The sequence below is a fragment of the Ornithorhynchus anatinus genome, chromosome 12 (genome assembly GCF_004115215.2).
Source record: "Ornithorhynchus anatinus isolate Pmale09 chromosome 12, mOrnAna1.pri.v4, whole genome shotgun sequence".
NCBI classification, from domain to species: Eukaryota; Metazoa; Chordata; class Mammalia; order Monotremata; family Ornithorhynchidae; genus Ornithorhynchus; species Ornithorhynchus anatinus.
In genome coordinates this window covers 16,519,270-16,535,746 of record NC_041739.1, presented here as the reverse complement: position 1 = coordinate 16,535,746, position 16,477 = coordinate 16,519,270, and the positions used below count along the sequence as shown (strand labels likewise).

The window sequence follows — 16,477 nt, the reverse complement described above, 5'->3', positions numbered from 1 at the left end:
AAAGTAATCCCCATGCTTTTTTTCTTTAAAAGTTAATTATATTTGATTAATATAAAATTATGCCTTCAGAGACCCTTGAAATGACTAGAAGCTAAACTAATTACTGGAAAGCCAGAAAAATGGAGATATTTCAAGATAATATAGGCTGCTAATAATGCCAAGAGTTTATCAGCTATGTGAAAATCCACATCAATCTTGATGCATGATGAAAATGTCCTAAATCCATTCCCAGGAAAATCTCAGTTGTTTCAGTGGACACCAGAGTCATACTGTGTGGATCCTTTTTGGGGCCGCTGACACAGCTGATTTGTGTGACCCTAAGCCTTTCCTTTATGCCTCTGACTGTCCGGACCCTTAAATCTGTGACAGGGTTAGACCAGATAAAATTTCACAAGCTCTCCGATCCTGTACCTCATTTAAATTCATCAGAGGAGAACGGATGGCAAAGATGCCCTTGATAGACATGGGGGAAGGAATGGTAAGAAGGATACTGTTTTTTATAACCACCACAACCCAAACCCATGCTGCATTATCAGAGTTCAAGGATGTCTTTAATGTTCATTCATTCATTCAGTAGTATTTATTGAGCACTTACTATGTGCAGAGCACTGTAATAAGCGCTTGGAATGTACAATTTGGCAACAGATAGAGACAATCCCTACCCAATGATGGTCTCACAGTCTAAATGGGGGAGATATGTTGAATATGTTCTCATACTGATACTCTGGACACAGTTATGAGAAGCAGCGTGGCTCAGTGGAAAGAGCACGGGCTTTGGAGTCAGAGGTCATGAATTCGAATCCCAGCTCAGCCACTTGTCAGCTGTGTGACTTTGGGCAAGTCACTTAACTTCTCTGTGCCTCAGTTACCTCATCTGTAAAATGGGGATTAAGACTGTGAGCCCCACGTGGGACAACCTGATTCCCCTATGTCTACCCCAGCGCTTAGAACAGTGCTCGGCACATAGTAAGCGCTTAACAAATACCAACATTATTATTATTATTATTAGATGCTTAACCAGGACTGATGACTGACTGAATTATAAGGTATACTTTGATTAATTCATTTCAAAATTGCCTTAGTCAAACAAACATTTTTATATAGCTTGGCATAGCAAGCTGCCACAGACAAAATCATTTCAGCTTTATTAAATGATGCAACTGGTCAGACTGAAGAGGCAGGTTTTTCTGAAGGAAAAGAACCAATATCTGAAGCTTCAGCTACAAGAAATCCTTATCCAAGAAAACCATTCTTGGTACAGCATGAAACAGTTCATTTGCAAAATGAAAATGAAATGAAAATCAAACCCTGTCCCCCAAAGGTAGACTCTAGAATAGCTTTCTACAGCACTAGAAATAATAGCAAGATTTTTAAAGGACAGTTTACTTCCTTTTCTATTTATTCCCAACCTTTCTTCTAAGACCCTGATTATCTTTTGAAATAAACTTTCCTGTGTTCCTCTGGGAGAGACAAAGAAGCCAGAGATCTTAATAGCTCCCTCGGGGGTTTCATCAATCAATCAATCAATCATATTTATTGAGTGCTTTATGCAGAGCACTGAACTAAGCGCTTGGGAGAGTACAACACCATAATAAAGCCTATAGGCCCAAAAACCATAAGGCTTGCTGGATTACTGAGAAGAAAATAGCCGAATAAAGGGCAAAAGGCTTGCAACTGGGAAAGTGCTGCAGTCTCCATCATGTTTAGGAAATAAATGCCCCAAATGAACAAATCAAGCAGTTGGAATCCTGCTTACGTATGACCAGAACAATATATTCAGAGGAGAGGTGATTCTCCTCAGTGAGCATAAAAGCTAATGGATGTGCAAAAACCTTGGAGTTACCCTCCATCTCCAAAGGTTGAGAGTAATTTAACAGCATTTTGGAATGAACAAGACTTACCAACTCAAAGAGTCACCAGTGCCATACTCTCCTCTTTTTCAAGACATTTACACTGGAAGAGGAGGATGTGCATGTTTTGAAATGATATTTTTTTTCTCTTTCTTGCCCTCTCTAAAAAGGAATCAATACTGCAGATTTGGAAAATTTTCTCCTCCATTAAGTAAGATTTCCTAAATCCCATCTTCTCCATATGCTTTTCTTCAAAGTTGCAGCTGAGCTGCTTTTGAAGTTGTTTGCTCTTTTAAAAAACCAAAAACTGGGTCTGACTGTGCTCCCAATTTAGCCATTTTAGCAGCAGCCTGCCACCCGCAAGGAGATCCTGAGGAAGCAGCAGCTGGGCCTTTGGAGAGGGGAGAGTGAGGGCTTAGAAAGGGACTCTCTTTGAAGCAGCATGACCCCTTCCCACTGCTTCTGACAATGCCCCTGCTGAACTTTTCCTTTCACTCTCTTCTGGAAGAGAAATTCTCTGCTTTTCTTAAGGAGTGTGAGAGTTGAAAGGGGACCTGTCCCCAGGAAAGCTTGGCTGGTGGTGGCATGGGGAGAGGGGGCCCAGGGCGAGGATGGTATGGGGTGGGGGGCAAAGAAGGGGGGCAGGTGGAGGGCACGCCCTCTGAAGTCTGTTGCCTGCTGCTGAACCAGCAGCAGGGATCCCCCAGGGAGCTGGGCTGTGGCAATCACTGATTCTGTGTTCTTCCCAATTAAAAGGTGCTTTAGATGGAAGGATGAAGATCAAAGAAATTGCTGAAGACCTTCCTTCCATGACACGCATAAGCCACAGGTTCGGGAAATATAAGCGGACATCTTCCCCAGGGGTTGGTACTGTGCTTTGTACATGATAAACGTTTAATGGATGCCACAATTATCATCATTTCTTTTCCTTAGGTCTGTCCTTCCAGCTAAGAGAATTCACTTGTAAACTCTTCAAGGTGGCTACCACATTTTTCCAGTGGCCTGTAACTTCTTCGAGGCCAGTACCACATTTTCCTTGTGGCTTGTAACTTCCCAGTGACTCCAGGTAGGACATATTGATGGGTTAAAATGAGAAATACATGGATAGATCGTTATAAATTGGGCAAAATCATACTGGCTGGAAAGAAAGAGAAAAAGGTTCGATCTGGTTCTGGTTGCCCTTATTCTAGATGACTTCCATTGAAGGCTTTTAGCACATTAAGACTCATTGAGAAACCGAAAGGACTACAACAGTGCTACGTCATCACCACCCTACTTTGGAAAGCTAGAACAGGCCAATTAATGTATATTTAAATGGAGGTGGGTCCAGAAGGATGGCCAGTTTTGCCACCATCTTGGTTCTAGTTTGTTTGTGTGAAGGGGTTGGGTCAAAAACATGTAGAGGTGGTCCAAACTTTGGTAATTTAACCCAACTTCCTGGGGGTTCTCCAGACAAGGCATGAATCAGGACAAGACCACTTCAATAAGATCACTGCTGTGCTGGACTCCCTTGGTCTGAACCCAAAAGTTGCATCTGAACCAAGATAAACTCTGGTGGCGGGGAGGGAGGAAGGAGGCTGGTTGAGAGGCCATTTTTGAGTCATTCAGTCAGCTTGATTTCAGTTTGATATTGGCTATAAGACTCTTGGGAGACCAAGATGGCTTCAGGGACACCCAAGGGCTAAGGTGAACTCCAGAGAAGCCTATGGGTCCCCTTCAATCTTATGATTCAAGCTTCAGTCCTGGGCTCTTTGAGCAGGTTGAATCAGACATATTCCCTCAGGAGGCTGTAAACAAGCAAACTACAACATATAGAAAGTGGGACTTCAGCAAGAGAGAACATCCCTGAATTGCTGGGCCAGGGCTGGATCAGACCATCGGTCATAGAGAAAGGAGCTAATTCATTCAATCAAATTTATGTGTGCAAAGCACTGTACTAAGCACTTAGACCTAGTTCAGTCCATGGTCAGCTCATATTCCCCAAGAAACCACATAAGGAGCTGGCGGAACCATTTTACTCAACAGAAGGGAATGTCCAGTTGGATTAAGGGATTGGTGTTTTAAATTGGGCGGGGGAGGGGAGGCGCGATGTCATATTTTTAGCTTTGTCTTTGCCATGTGTTTCTGAGGACTCAAGCCTCCTGATTTGTGTTTCTGTAAAAACAAGAGTGATAAGAGCAGAGATAGCTATATTATGAGATTATTTTGGAAGCTTTAGAAATCCTTAGAAAAATTGAGTGTTGTTTTCTCCGGCAGTATCTCTATAATAAATGGACAAAATAATGCTGAGTGTTTATTACCTAAACTAGCTGAAAAGAAGGAACTCAATCACTTCAATCCTTCAGATGGATTTATTCTGAGGAAGGTGTCTATTAAGGGCAAGAGCTTATCATGGTTTCTTACTGCCCGAAAAGCAGGTTCTCTGACAAGTTTGTTGTCCTGGCATTTGGGGCGATAATTATTCAGGACTGTTTCTGTGGCTTTAGGATGCTCTACTGGCAGAATTTTTTGACTACTTAACGTTCACTAATTATCCTGTCAGCAGAACTGTTAATTCACTGATTCAAAAGATATTTCATTTTTATAGCATAATTTAGAGATAAAACTGACACCAATTTGAATCAAGCATATTTTCAATCTTTTAAGCTGTGATTTTTAGAAACTATGTACATTTTTTCTTTTTCCCTAAATACCAGCCCTGAGCCAGTGAGCCATTACCTACTCCAGAACAGCACACTAGATGTTTTGCTGAATCACTGAAAATAAGACTCAGAAGAAGCCTCCAGATCATTTAACCCAATCCCCTGCACCAGTGCTAAAGTATTTAAATGATATAAATGAGATGCTCCAAGGGACTGCCTATTAATCCTGAAATTTGGAAAAATGCAAAATGGTTCTTTTGGTACAAAATGGGTTTTATTCGCATGTTGATTGACCCTTGTGGTGAAACTAAAAATGAAGCAACCCAAATCACTAACTTTAAAAGTGCATCTTTTAGCTGCTAAAAGCCAGTTTACTTCCTTTATCAATCTTTTGCCTCTCCTTTGTCTTCTACCTCATTTTTAAAGCCTTTTTCTCCATGTAGTTTCCTAGCAGGTATGTTTTTGTAAAGATGGCAATCCTGATCAGCGGAAACCTCTACCTGTTTTTGAGATCATTTCTGGTGATTGGTGCTGAGGGAGAAGATTCTGGGAAGTACTTGTCACTTGCTGGGAATGAAATTGATTAGGATCACACACAGCAGGGCCAACAGTTAAGTGTTCCCTTGCCAGGGCTGAGTACCCACTGACTCTCATCCAGAGGTCCTGCGCCGAAAGTAGGGAGGAGAGAGAAATGGACAGAAAAAAGTACAGACTAAAAGAGTCCCACGGAGAAAAGCCACTGTGCCTACCCGAACCCAGGGTCATTTTTCTCACCCCACGCTCTATGTAGATCGCTTAGGTTTGCAGAGTCAGGAGCAAAATCTTGGAGACAGATGCTTTGTAACAACTGTGAGTGGGAAGGGTTCCATTTATGATTGGTTTTGGACATTTACTAAGGCCCTTAAATGCATAAGGGCAACTTGATGCTTTACATTTGAGGGTTTTTTTTTATCATTTTAATGATACAGGTCCTTCTACTAATGTACCACTGCCAACTCTCCATAAAATTATCTTTGTTCTGGTGCTTCTTGAATAAATTTAGTTGAGTGACAAAGTGATTTAAAAACATTTTGGAAAAGCAGCATGGCATAGTAGAAAAAGCACAGGCCTGGGAGCCTGAGGATCTGGTTTCTAATTCCACCTCTACCACTTGCCTGCTGAGTGACTTGGCAAGTCACACCTTCTCTGTGCCTCAGTTTCCTCAAATGTAAACTGGGGATTCAATACCTATTTTCCCTCCTACTTGACTGGAGCCCCAGATGGGATAGGGACTGTGTCCCACCTGATTAACTTGTATCTACTCCAGGGCTTAGAACAGTACATGACACATAATAAGCAATTATCAAATACGATTAAAATAAAAAAACAAATTATGGGCACTAAATTCAGAATGTAAAGTACTGGAGTCAATAAGTATAACATCATTACTACATGTGTGTATTCTCTATAAGGACATTTTAGAAATGACTGCATCTCTTTTTTAAAACTCCTAAATCCAAGATATTTGATTCTGGGACTTACTGAGAAAGGGTTACCTGATTTTTTATTTCTGATAAACAGAAAATGACAGTAAAGGTGAACTCACTTCCCAATGTTTACATCGCTGAATTTCAAACACTGCTATTAGTAGTATCCTCAGAGGAGATCTCCTCCCTCCTCGCAAGTGCCACCCCCTCCACCTGCGCCTCGGACCCCATTCCCTCTCACCTTCTTAAAACCATCGCCCCTGCCCTCCTCCCTTCCTTAACTTCTATTTTTAACCACTCAATCTCCAAGGGCTCCTTCCCCTCTGCCTTCAAACACGCCCACGTCTCCCCCATCCTAAAAAAAAACCCGCTCTTGACCCCACTTCCCCCTCCAGTTATCGTCCTATCTCCCTACTACCCTTCCTTTCCAAAATCTTAGAACGAGTCGTCTACAATCGATGCCTAGAATTCCTTAACTCCCATTCTCTCCTAGACCCCCTCCATTCTGGCTTCCGTCCCCTCCACTCTACCGAGACTGCTCTCTCTAAGGTCACCCATGACCTCCTTCTTGCCAAATCCAATGGCTCCTACTCCATTCTGATCCTCCTTGACCTCTCTGCTGCCTTTGACACTGTCGACCATCCCCTCCTCCTCCGTACCTTATCTCACCTTGGCTTCACGGACTCTGTCCTCTCCTGGTTCTCCTCTTACCTCTCTGGCCGATCATTCTCGGTCTCCTACGCTGGAGCCTCCTCCCCCTCCCATCCTTTAACTGTTGGAGTTCCTCAAGGGTCAGTTCTTGGCCCTCTTCTGTTCTCCATTTACACTCACTCCCTCGGTGAACTCATTCGCTCTCACGGCTTTGACTACCATCTCTACGCAGATGACACGCAGATCTACATCTCCGCCCCTGTCCTCTCCCCCTCCCTTCAGGCTCGCATCTCCTCCTGCCTCCGGGACGTCTCCACCTGGATGTCTGCCCGCCACCTAAAACTCAACATGAGCAAGACTGAGCTCCTCATCTTCCCTCCCAAGCCCGGTCCGCTCCCAGACTTCTCCATCACCGTGGATGGCACGACCATCCTTCCCGTCCCGCAGGCCCGCAATCTCGGTGTCATCCTTGACTCGTCCCTCTCGTTCACCCCACACATCCTATCCGTTACCAAGACCTGCCGGTTTCACCTCTACAATATCGCCAAGATCCGCCCTTTCCTCTCCACCCAAACGGCTACCTTACTATTACGGGCTCTCGTTATATCCCGGCTAGACTACTGTGTCAGCCTTCTCTCTGACCTCCCTTCCTCCTCTCTCGCCCCGCTCCGGTCTATTCTTCACTGCGCTGCCCGGCTCATCTTCCTGCAGAAACGATCTGGGCATGTCACTCCCCTTCTTAAACAACTCCAGTGGTTGCCTATCGACCTCCGCTCCAAACAAAAACTCCTCACTCTAGGCTTCAAGGCTCTCCATCACCTTGCCCCTTCCTACCTCTCCTCCCTTCTCTCTTTCTACCGCCCACCCCGCACGCTCCGCTCCTCTGCCGCCCACCTCCTCGCCGTCCCTCGGTCTCGCCTATCCCGCCGTCGACCCCTGGATCACGTCCTCCCGCGGTCCTGGAACGCCCTCCCTCCTCACCTCCGCCAAACTGATTCTCTTTCCCTCTTCAAAACCTTACTTAAAAATCACCTCCTCCAAGAGGCCTTCCCAGACTGAGCTCCTCTTCCCCCTCTACTCCCTCTGCCATCCCCCCTTTACCTCTCCGCAGCTAAAGCCTCATTTTCCCCTTTTCCCTCTGCTCCTCCACCTCTCCCTTCCCATCCCCACAGCACTGTACCCGTCCGCTCAACTGTATATATTTTCGTTACCCTATTTATTTTGTTAATGAATTGTACATCGCCTTGATTCTATTTAGTTGCCATTGTTTTTACGAGATGTTCTTCCCCTTGACGCTGTTTAGTGCCATTGTTCTTGTCTGTCCGTCTCCCCCGATTAGACTGTAAGCCCGTCAAACGGCAGGGACTGTCTCTATCTGTTGCCGACTTGTTCATCCCAAGCGCTTAGTACAGTGCTCTGCACATAGTAAGCGCTCAATAAATACTATTGAATGAATGAATGATGTTATGGTGGACTCGAAATGAGATGAGTGAATAGGTCCGTGAGGCAGATTAATGGAATGGAGATTTACAAAATAGTTCTCATGTTTTTATGTGTCTCCCAACACTTCTGGCATCATTCATCAGGTGGTCTCTGGCAGTTTTCTAGACTATCCCTAAAGGGATTCTTAGGTCAGAAAAAACACTCCATCCTCCTAAGGAAGCCCTCCATTTTAGGTAAATTCTTGCACACATACATATAATCCAATGATTTAATAAAAAATAGAAATGCCAATAATATATGAATAGTTGAGGTTCAGTCAATGTGAGTTCATTGACTCTATCTCAACTATTCATATATTATTGGCATTTCTCATAAGTGTTAGACTCTTGAAACCATGAAATATTTGACAAGATGGTTGAAATTAAGGAAGGCGTTTATTCTGGCCTACTTAACACTTGTAAGACGACAAACATGGAGGCACTTTGTTGTGTTATTTATGTCAGGGTGGAACTGGGCACTCCAGGATGCTCTGTAAATGATTACCTTGATATAATATAGTAGAGGTAATGTAGCACCTTGGCTTATAGCAACATGTGATGAATAGAGTGTGGTGTACAGTATGTGAAAACAACTGCTAATTGTACTTAGTACTTGTAATTAGTACTGCTAACTGAAATATACTGCTAGTTTAAATATACCTACTCTATGAGAATTCACATCTATAGATCGAGATCGATCAAGCTAGCTAAGATTGATTTAGGGAAACAGTCTCATGCAGGGGGCATCAGAAACTTTTTCATTTACCTGTGAAAATCATCTGTGTTCCAACAGTTGGAGAAATAGGTTGCCTGTAAGCAAGAGACGTCATGGTGCCTTCCTTGACTGAAGACTCAGTGCCTGGGTGGCCCTTGGACCTATTAACCCTAGCTCTGAGTTCTGCTGCAGCTCAGAATGCGAACTGAGTCCTCTCTCTCTCTCCTACAGTGTTTCAGTCTAGAATCCAGGTAGTCATTATGAAGTCATTGTCACGGGGAGTTTAGGGTGCTCAGAATTCCATAGCAGTAGCAGCAGCCTTGATAGGAGCAGAGGTTTTGGGGCTCAGGAATGAGGGAGTCCAAAAGAGAAGGTGGGTGAGGTGAGAGAAACACAAATAAGGAGAAAGATTTGGAGCTAGGTTTAATGAAAAGAAGAGGGAAGGCAGTCATTCTGGTGAAATGTCCATTAGCAACAATACTACACACTGAAAGACTATGCCAGGGTTTTACTAAAACCACTGGGACACATAGTCTGTACTCTCCAAACTCTCATTAATCGGTGCCATTGGATGTCCTAGGACTGTCTGACCCCAGTGGAGGGTTCCTGGATCACAGCCAAAAGTGCTGGGAGCAGCTGTGGCCTAGAACAATCCCTTCAAGATCACATGTGCTTGACTCAAACCTTCATGGCTAGCCCAGGAGTCTCCTTCCCAGACAGCCCAGTGAATCCACGGTGCCAGAGAATCTGCAGGCAGGGTTTGCCTTCATGAACTGCTCTCAACAGATTAGGTGTTTCTGTGAAATAATTTTCCACCTTGATTTATAGCATTAGATGAGATGTGCCGTGAGGGGCAGGGTCTATGTCCAGTGTGATTGTTTTGTATCTATCCCAGCGTTTATAGTATAGTGCTTGACACATAGTAAGCACTTAACAAATACCACAAGTATTAGTAGTATTATATATGAGATAATATATTATATAATTAATAATGATTATTAAAATTGCTATTATTCTTTTATTTCCAGAGCTGGTTGCCACATCTTAAAAAGAATGTGGAGGAACTGGGGAATGTCCAGCCTAAAGAATCGTAACTGATTAAAGGGAAAATGGCAACTCTAGGAAGGAAGGGAGTCGGTGGAGGAGGGTGGCAGCATGAAGAGTAAAGTAATTAGAGAGAACAGAAGGAGAAAGAACAGAGCGCTATATACTCACAATGACCATCTTGTAAAACATTGGTTTTAAGCAAATTTCTGGCTCAAGCACTATAATAATTTGGCTGGATAATCCCTGTGAAATTCCCACCCAACAGATGGTAGAATGAGGACCAATGGAATGGAGTTTGCTTCTCCACAGTCACAGATCTCCTTGTGCCTCCCTCAGCAGTTGCCCATCCCCTCCCATTCAGGTCTTGATAGAGATAATGGAGGGTGAGCAGTATCTTCCAATCAATCCCTGTGACAGCCTCAGACCCTGCCCCAGCTCTTGCCCCACTTGCTCCATCTCCCCTTCCCCTCCTCCAGTTCTCTCTTTGATCACCCCCATTCTGGCTTCCACCCCCTTCACTCCACAGAAACAGTAACCAATGACCTTTTTGAAATATCTGATGGCCTCTACTCTATCCTAATCCTCCTAGATCTCTCAGATGCCTTCAACACTGTGGATCACCCCCTTCTTCTTTGAAACTTCATCCAGGCTGAGCTTCACTGACACTGACATTACCCTCTCTTGGTTCCCCTCCCATCTTCTCTGATTGCTCCTTCTCAGATTCTTTTGCTGGCTCCTCCTCTGTCTCCCACCTTCTGACACTGGGTTGGGGGGTCCCTCAACTGAACCTTGAGGAGAACTCATTCTCTCTCATGGGTGTAACTATCATCTCTTTGCAGATGATTCCTAAATCTATATCTGTAGCCCTGACCTCTCTCCTTCTCTGCAATCTCTCATTTCCTCCTGACTTCAGTACATGTCTACTTGAATGTCTCCCACAACACCTCAAACTAAACATGTCCCAAACTAAACTTATCTTCCCACCCACCCACCCTGTCCTCCCGCTGTCTTTCTCATTACTGTAGACATTATCACTATCCTTCAATCGCACGAGCCCATAACCTTAGCATTGTCCTTTACTCACCTGTCTCATATCATACACGTATTCAATCTGTTACCAAATGCTGTCATTCCTACCCTCAGAACATTCTTCTGCATCCAAACTGCTCCCACACTGATCCAAGCACTTATCCTATCCCACCCTGACTACTGGTCCATAGTTCATTCTGCTGCACAGATCATTTTTCAACAAAAACATTCAGTTCATGTATCTCCACTCGTCAAGAACCTCCAGTGGCTCCCCATCCACCTCCACATTAATCAGAAACTCTTTACCACTTTTTAAAGCACTCAATCAGCTCTCCCCATCCTACCTCACCTCACCCATCTCCTAAAGCCCCATCTGCACACTTCATTCCTCTAGCGCCAGCCTACTCACTCTGCCCCAATCTTATCTATCTAGCCTCCGACCCCTTTCCCACATTCACCCCCTAGCCTGGAACTCCCTCCCCCTCCATATATGCCAGATCACCCCTCTTTCCACCTTCAAAAGATTATTAAGGTCACATCTCTTTCAAGAGGTCTTTTTTCCCTAGCTCCTTTTCCCTTCTGCATCATCTATGCTCTTGGATCTGTGACTTTTGGGTGTTTGATATTCTCCCCTTCCATAACTGCACAGTGCTTATGTACATTAAACTATATTATAAATTATTTATAGTAATATCTGTCTCCCTTGCTAGACTGTAAGCTTGTTGCAGGCAGGGAACTTGTCTGCTAACTCTGTAATAATGTCCTCTCCCAAGTGCTTAGTAAAGTGCTGTGCGCCTACAAAGCACTGAATAAATGCCCTTGACTGATTGATTGCATATCATCACCCATCTGTGCTCTCTAGGAAATCAAGACGCAATGTGTCTAGTGGACAGAAAGCACAGACCTCGGAGTCTGAAGGATCAGGGTTCTAATTCCACCTCCACCACTTGTCTGCTTTGTGACCTTGGGCAAGTCACTTAACTTCTCTATGCCTCAGTTAACTCAACTGTAAAATGGGAATTAAAGACTGTGAGCCCACGGGGGACAGGGACTTTGTCCAACCCGATAAGCTTGTCTGTACCTCAGCACTTAGTACAGTGCTTGGCACATAGTAAGCGCTTAACAAATATATAAGGGCTAAACAAATACTGTAAAAAAGATGCTTAAATTGCATGAATATCCTTCAACCCCCTTCTCTCACAGTAGACTAGGAGGTGCCAAGCCTGCTTTCTACAGCACCGTCAAGCTTAGTGAGCTCAAGGGGCTCAGTCCACGGAATGAAAATTGCATGAACGCTAATGTGCAAAAGGGCCAGGATGTTGACTGCACAAACGTCTAGCGAAAAAATGAGGCCAATTGGACATGAAAGAACATGACGGCTCTGGTGATTAAAGATTCACTAACTACTCTGGCTACCAACTACATGCTGGTCCCAGAAAATACCCACCAGTTGTGGATTATCAGCAGTTCCTTTTGAAAGGAAATCAGCTTTTCCTTTTCAGTGCAGATGCCATGCTGGCTGCTGCCTTCATTCACCAATTTAATTGTTTTTTTTGTTTGGCTTTTTTTTTTCAGAGCTGGCAGACTCTCTTATTCCTGATTATTGGTGAACAAATGCTCCTACTTTTTCTTATATACACAGCAGTAACTTACGGATAGAAATGATAAAATAAATACAAAACTGGCAGCACTGAAAGCATAGAATAGAGTCAAAATAGCCTCATACTCTAGCGAAGAATATCATTGCCAAAATGATACATTGAGCAAGAACCTCTTTAATGAAGTGATATAAATTGACCTAGTTTTATCCTAATGTACATCTGGGGCAGAAAATGCTCATCCCTTAATCTCCTTCCCATTCCTTATTTTAACATTTTTAAAACTCAATAATGATTTAAAAAAAAATTCTTATTTGAGCATAATGGGAACTTTCTAACACTGAGGTTATTGAGGTTGAACAGTGTATATATTCTTCATCAGGAGCCCCTGATCTCTGGAAAATGTCTTCGGACTTCATAAGGGAATGTGCATAAAGGGACCAATAATACCCAATTTCAAGTGCAATAAAATCATTTTCAAACTAATTTATGTTCAAGTGATTGCTGTGGCTTTTAAGTATTATGATTGGTTTAATCATCAGATATCCAGACTCAAATCATTGAAATGAATAGATATTGAGGTATTGATGGACCAGGTCCCTTGAGAAAACCAGGAGATATGTGATTTCTTTTAGTGAAATCTCATTTTCTTGGTAATTTCAGATATAACTGAAGGCTCAACCTAGCATGGGGGGAAAAAAAACTTGAAGGGGATCTTATTTATACAGGGAATAAAATGGGAATTTGATTTATAGAACTTTGCTTTTTATATATGATTATAATTCCTTTCTTTTGTAGTAGCCAGTTCTGTTGCATGTCAAAAGGTATTAGTTTTGAACAGAGAACGTTTTTATGTCTAAAGTGGTCAACAATATGATTGTGGAAGCATCATCTCTGTTAATAATATAGACTCATGACTCTAACTTCAGTTTATACTTGGCTTTTGCACAACAGATTAATCCCTTCAAAAGGGCATTCTTCTCTAGTTTTTCTTCCTTTTTTTGTCTATTGTAGAGTTAATTTCAAAATCCCCAACTTTCTTCTTTCTCCCATTTCCGGGTGGGTTAGTTTATCTTTGATTTTCAGGTGTATCTCATCAGTAATTTATCTAGTTACATAGGGGAGTCTTTTCTGTAATCCGGCTCAGATCCTAAAGTGTTATCACCAATCTGGTTTCTATGTGGTATACTTAAAAAGACTGAAGGAAAAGGAAACAGAAAATCAAAGCAAGAAGTCCTTTGCGAGATTGACAGAGTGGAGCTACGACAAGGTATCAAACTCCTTACTAAACTTAGAGTTTGTTTGTCATGGACTTTTCAGAAGGTACATCAGACATCAGGCTTCTTGAGTGATTGAACCAGGGTCCCTCTTAAGCCATGTACTACACCAAATGAAAAAACAGGATCATGTACAATAAGGTCCTGGAATGTTGTCACTTCCTCAACATTGGGGTAATGCTCATCGCAACAACACTTGGGTGGAAAATATGGAGAGAATGGTTGATCGAAGGTAACAAAGAGGTTGCTGACAAAGTATTAACTTTAAGGGCCTACAATGTGGAATGGATTGCAGAATCCATTGTAGATTTTATATTGTAGACTAGGAAGTAGCATGGCCTAGTGGAAAGAGGATAAGCCTGAGAGTAAGAGAACCTGGGTTCATATTCCAGCTCCACCATTTGTCTGCTGGGTGATCTTGGGCAAGTCGCTCCACTTCTTTTGGCGTCAGTTACCTCATTTGTAAAATGGGAATTAGACTATGTGTCCTTTGTGGGACAGGGACTGTGTCCAACCTAATTATCTTGTACCTGCCCTGGCTCATAGTATGGTGCCTGGAAAATACCATTAAAATAAGAATCGTTTCTGTCATGCCCTACATGGTTAGGCTTTGACTGGTAGTGTCATTTTTGAATATAGACACAAAATCAACATCTACTGTCTTTGTCTACCTCTATATGGGGAAAAATTCTCCTGGAGATGAGTCAGAGCAGGATGTGGGTCAGAGAGGGAGAGTACAGGATCTGAGTCCTAAAATTACAGGAAGGCATTCCACACTGAGAATCCCTGGTTGGGGAGAGCCTATGGGTGGAGGAATTCCTGGCTGGGAACAGCAATGATGCGGGCAGAGATGTATGAAAACTACTCTTAGGTGAAATAGACAAACCCATTAGATCCATTATTTCTTTTGAGTGTCTCCTACTGGCAATGGGTCTGACAAAACTACCACTTGCTTTCATTGGGAGTAATTTTGTATTTCTAGTTAGTTCTGACAGTGCTAAAAGGCAATCGCTTGCCTGATTTTAAATAGCAACATTCTTCCCATTCCTTGTGTACACCATAATTTGATGGATCACATCTTATTTTTCTCCTAACACTTGCCTACCAGAATACGGAAGCATTCACAAAATACTTTTCAGGGATCCACCTTGAGCTTTTTGTCTGATGCACTGAAGAAGCTTTCATAGAAAAACAGATTCTCTGTTACCTAACGATGGCTAGCCAATATCCCCAGTATGAAAAAAATTCAAAACTCAGTTAATTTCTATTTACCCCCACGAAGACTTCCCTGTGGGAAAAATCCTAAAACGAATTCACAGTTGTCAGTGGTGTTTCTCATTAGGTCTTTGAGAGAGTGCTTCCTGGAGTGAAGCCCTAGGCTCTGTGCTTCTTTATTTCTTAACCATCTAAAAGGACTACAAAGTCTCCATTTACAGTGACAAGGAGTTTAAGGTAACAAGCTACTTTAATTGCTCACTGATTCCTGTAGCACCAGGGTATTACTGTTATAACGTATTCTAGATTATTCAAGATAATGTGGGGCAAATAACCATCTAACCCTAATCTTTTCTAGAAGCCACGGCTATAGTCAAACACTGATCTGGCCTGCTGGTGGAAATTTATTTTATTTTACTCAACAGGGCACAGTGAGACCACTTTTGATGCCAAAGAAGAGCGGTTTCCAAAGTCTGTAACAATCTCTTGGTTAATCCTCTATTTTGCTTTCTCCAATATACACTGGGATTTTTGGCAAGAGAAAATACAGAGAAATGTATTCATTATCAAGTTCTCCCAGTTAATGTTTTCTCATGCATAACATTCAAAAAACTCAATCCCCTGGAAAATGTGTTGAAGAAGTTTTACTGTATTACACTTATTCTTCTCATCTTTCACAAAAGCAGTCAGTTCTCTGTTGAACATGCGTGTTCTTTTCTTCAGAGCTCATTTCCCCTTCCATAGGCATTTTCTCTTGGCATAAAGCCACCCAGTAGGGTCTTGAGCAGAAGTGGAGAGATGGTGTTTTACAGTTCTTTTCTCACATTCAAGACACAGATGGGCATTGTCATAAAGATTTGAACCTAAAACACACATCATTTTGCATCTATTAAGATTATAAAGGTAATTAGTTCAAAAATATAAACTCTAAAATAGGATCAAGATAATCTATCATATATATCATGAAAATGGTTTAGAAATTATTTAATAAATTATTTTAAGAACTTTTTTAATGGGAAAGGAAGATGATTTGAATCACTTAAATGTTTAAGGTATACTGGAACATTAGAGCAATAATAAACAAGTTTAAATAAATTCAAAAATATTCACAATGGGATTAATTTAGGTCAGAGGAACATTGACATTATTTTTTCTTTCCATGGGTGTGGTTATAGATCAATTCATAAAAATGGTAGACTGAAACATTCTGAGCAATTACTGCTAAGTAAAGCAGAACTAACATCAGATTTTATACCTTCCACATACATGATCCCAGAAAAAATTTATTTTTTATTTTACATAGAGAAATTAACAGGTACACCTGAACCAGTTAAGTATGGGGGAGGCAGACATTCGCTCATAAAATACAACTACCCACTAGTTTTCTTGGAAGACAGTAGAATAGATATCTTAAAACTGTAGAAGATGTCCCAAGAAAGTTCAACATTCCTGGATGCTAAGAGGTACAAGCTATGTTCAATTTGATGACTATCAAAGACATTTATT

At 42.2% G+C, this 16,477-nt stretch overlaps 1 protein-coding gene and 1 long non-coding RNA gene across 2 annotated transcripts in view; one reads left to right on the top strand and one right to left on the bottom strand.

The window, feature by feature from the left end:
• LOC114815671 overlaps positions 1 to 5,380 on the top strand; it is a 30,626-nt gene extending 25,246 nt beyond the window's left edge. The window contains exons 3-4 of the long non-coding RNA XR_003763472.2: positions 2,784 to 2,916; positions 4,547 to 5,380. This is a non-coding gene — a long non-coding RNA (uncharacterized LOC114815671). The remainder of the gene's footprint in view (positions 1 to 2,783; positions 2,917 to 4,546) is intronic.
• Positions 1 to 9,041, bottom strand: part of C12H4orf45 (chromosome 12 C4orf45 homolog) — a 53,737-nt gene extending 44,696 nt beyond the window's left edge. Inside the window, exon 1 of the mRNA XM_007673048.3 lies at positions 8,857 to 9,041. Coding sequence (XP_007671238.1) covers positions 8,857 to 8,920 — 64 coding nt within the window. The 5' untranslated portion in view covers positions 8,921 to 9,041. The remainder of the gene's footprint in view (positions 1 to 8,856) is intronic.
• Positions 9,042 to 16,477: the final 7,436 nt, after the last annotated feature.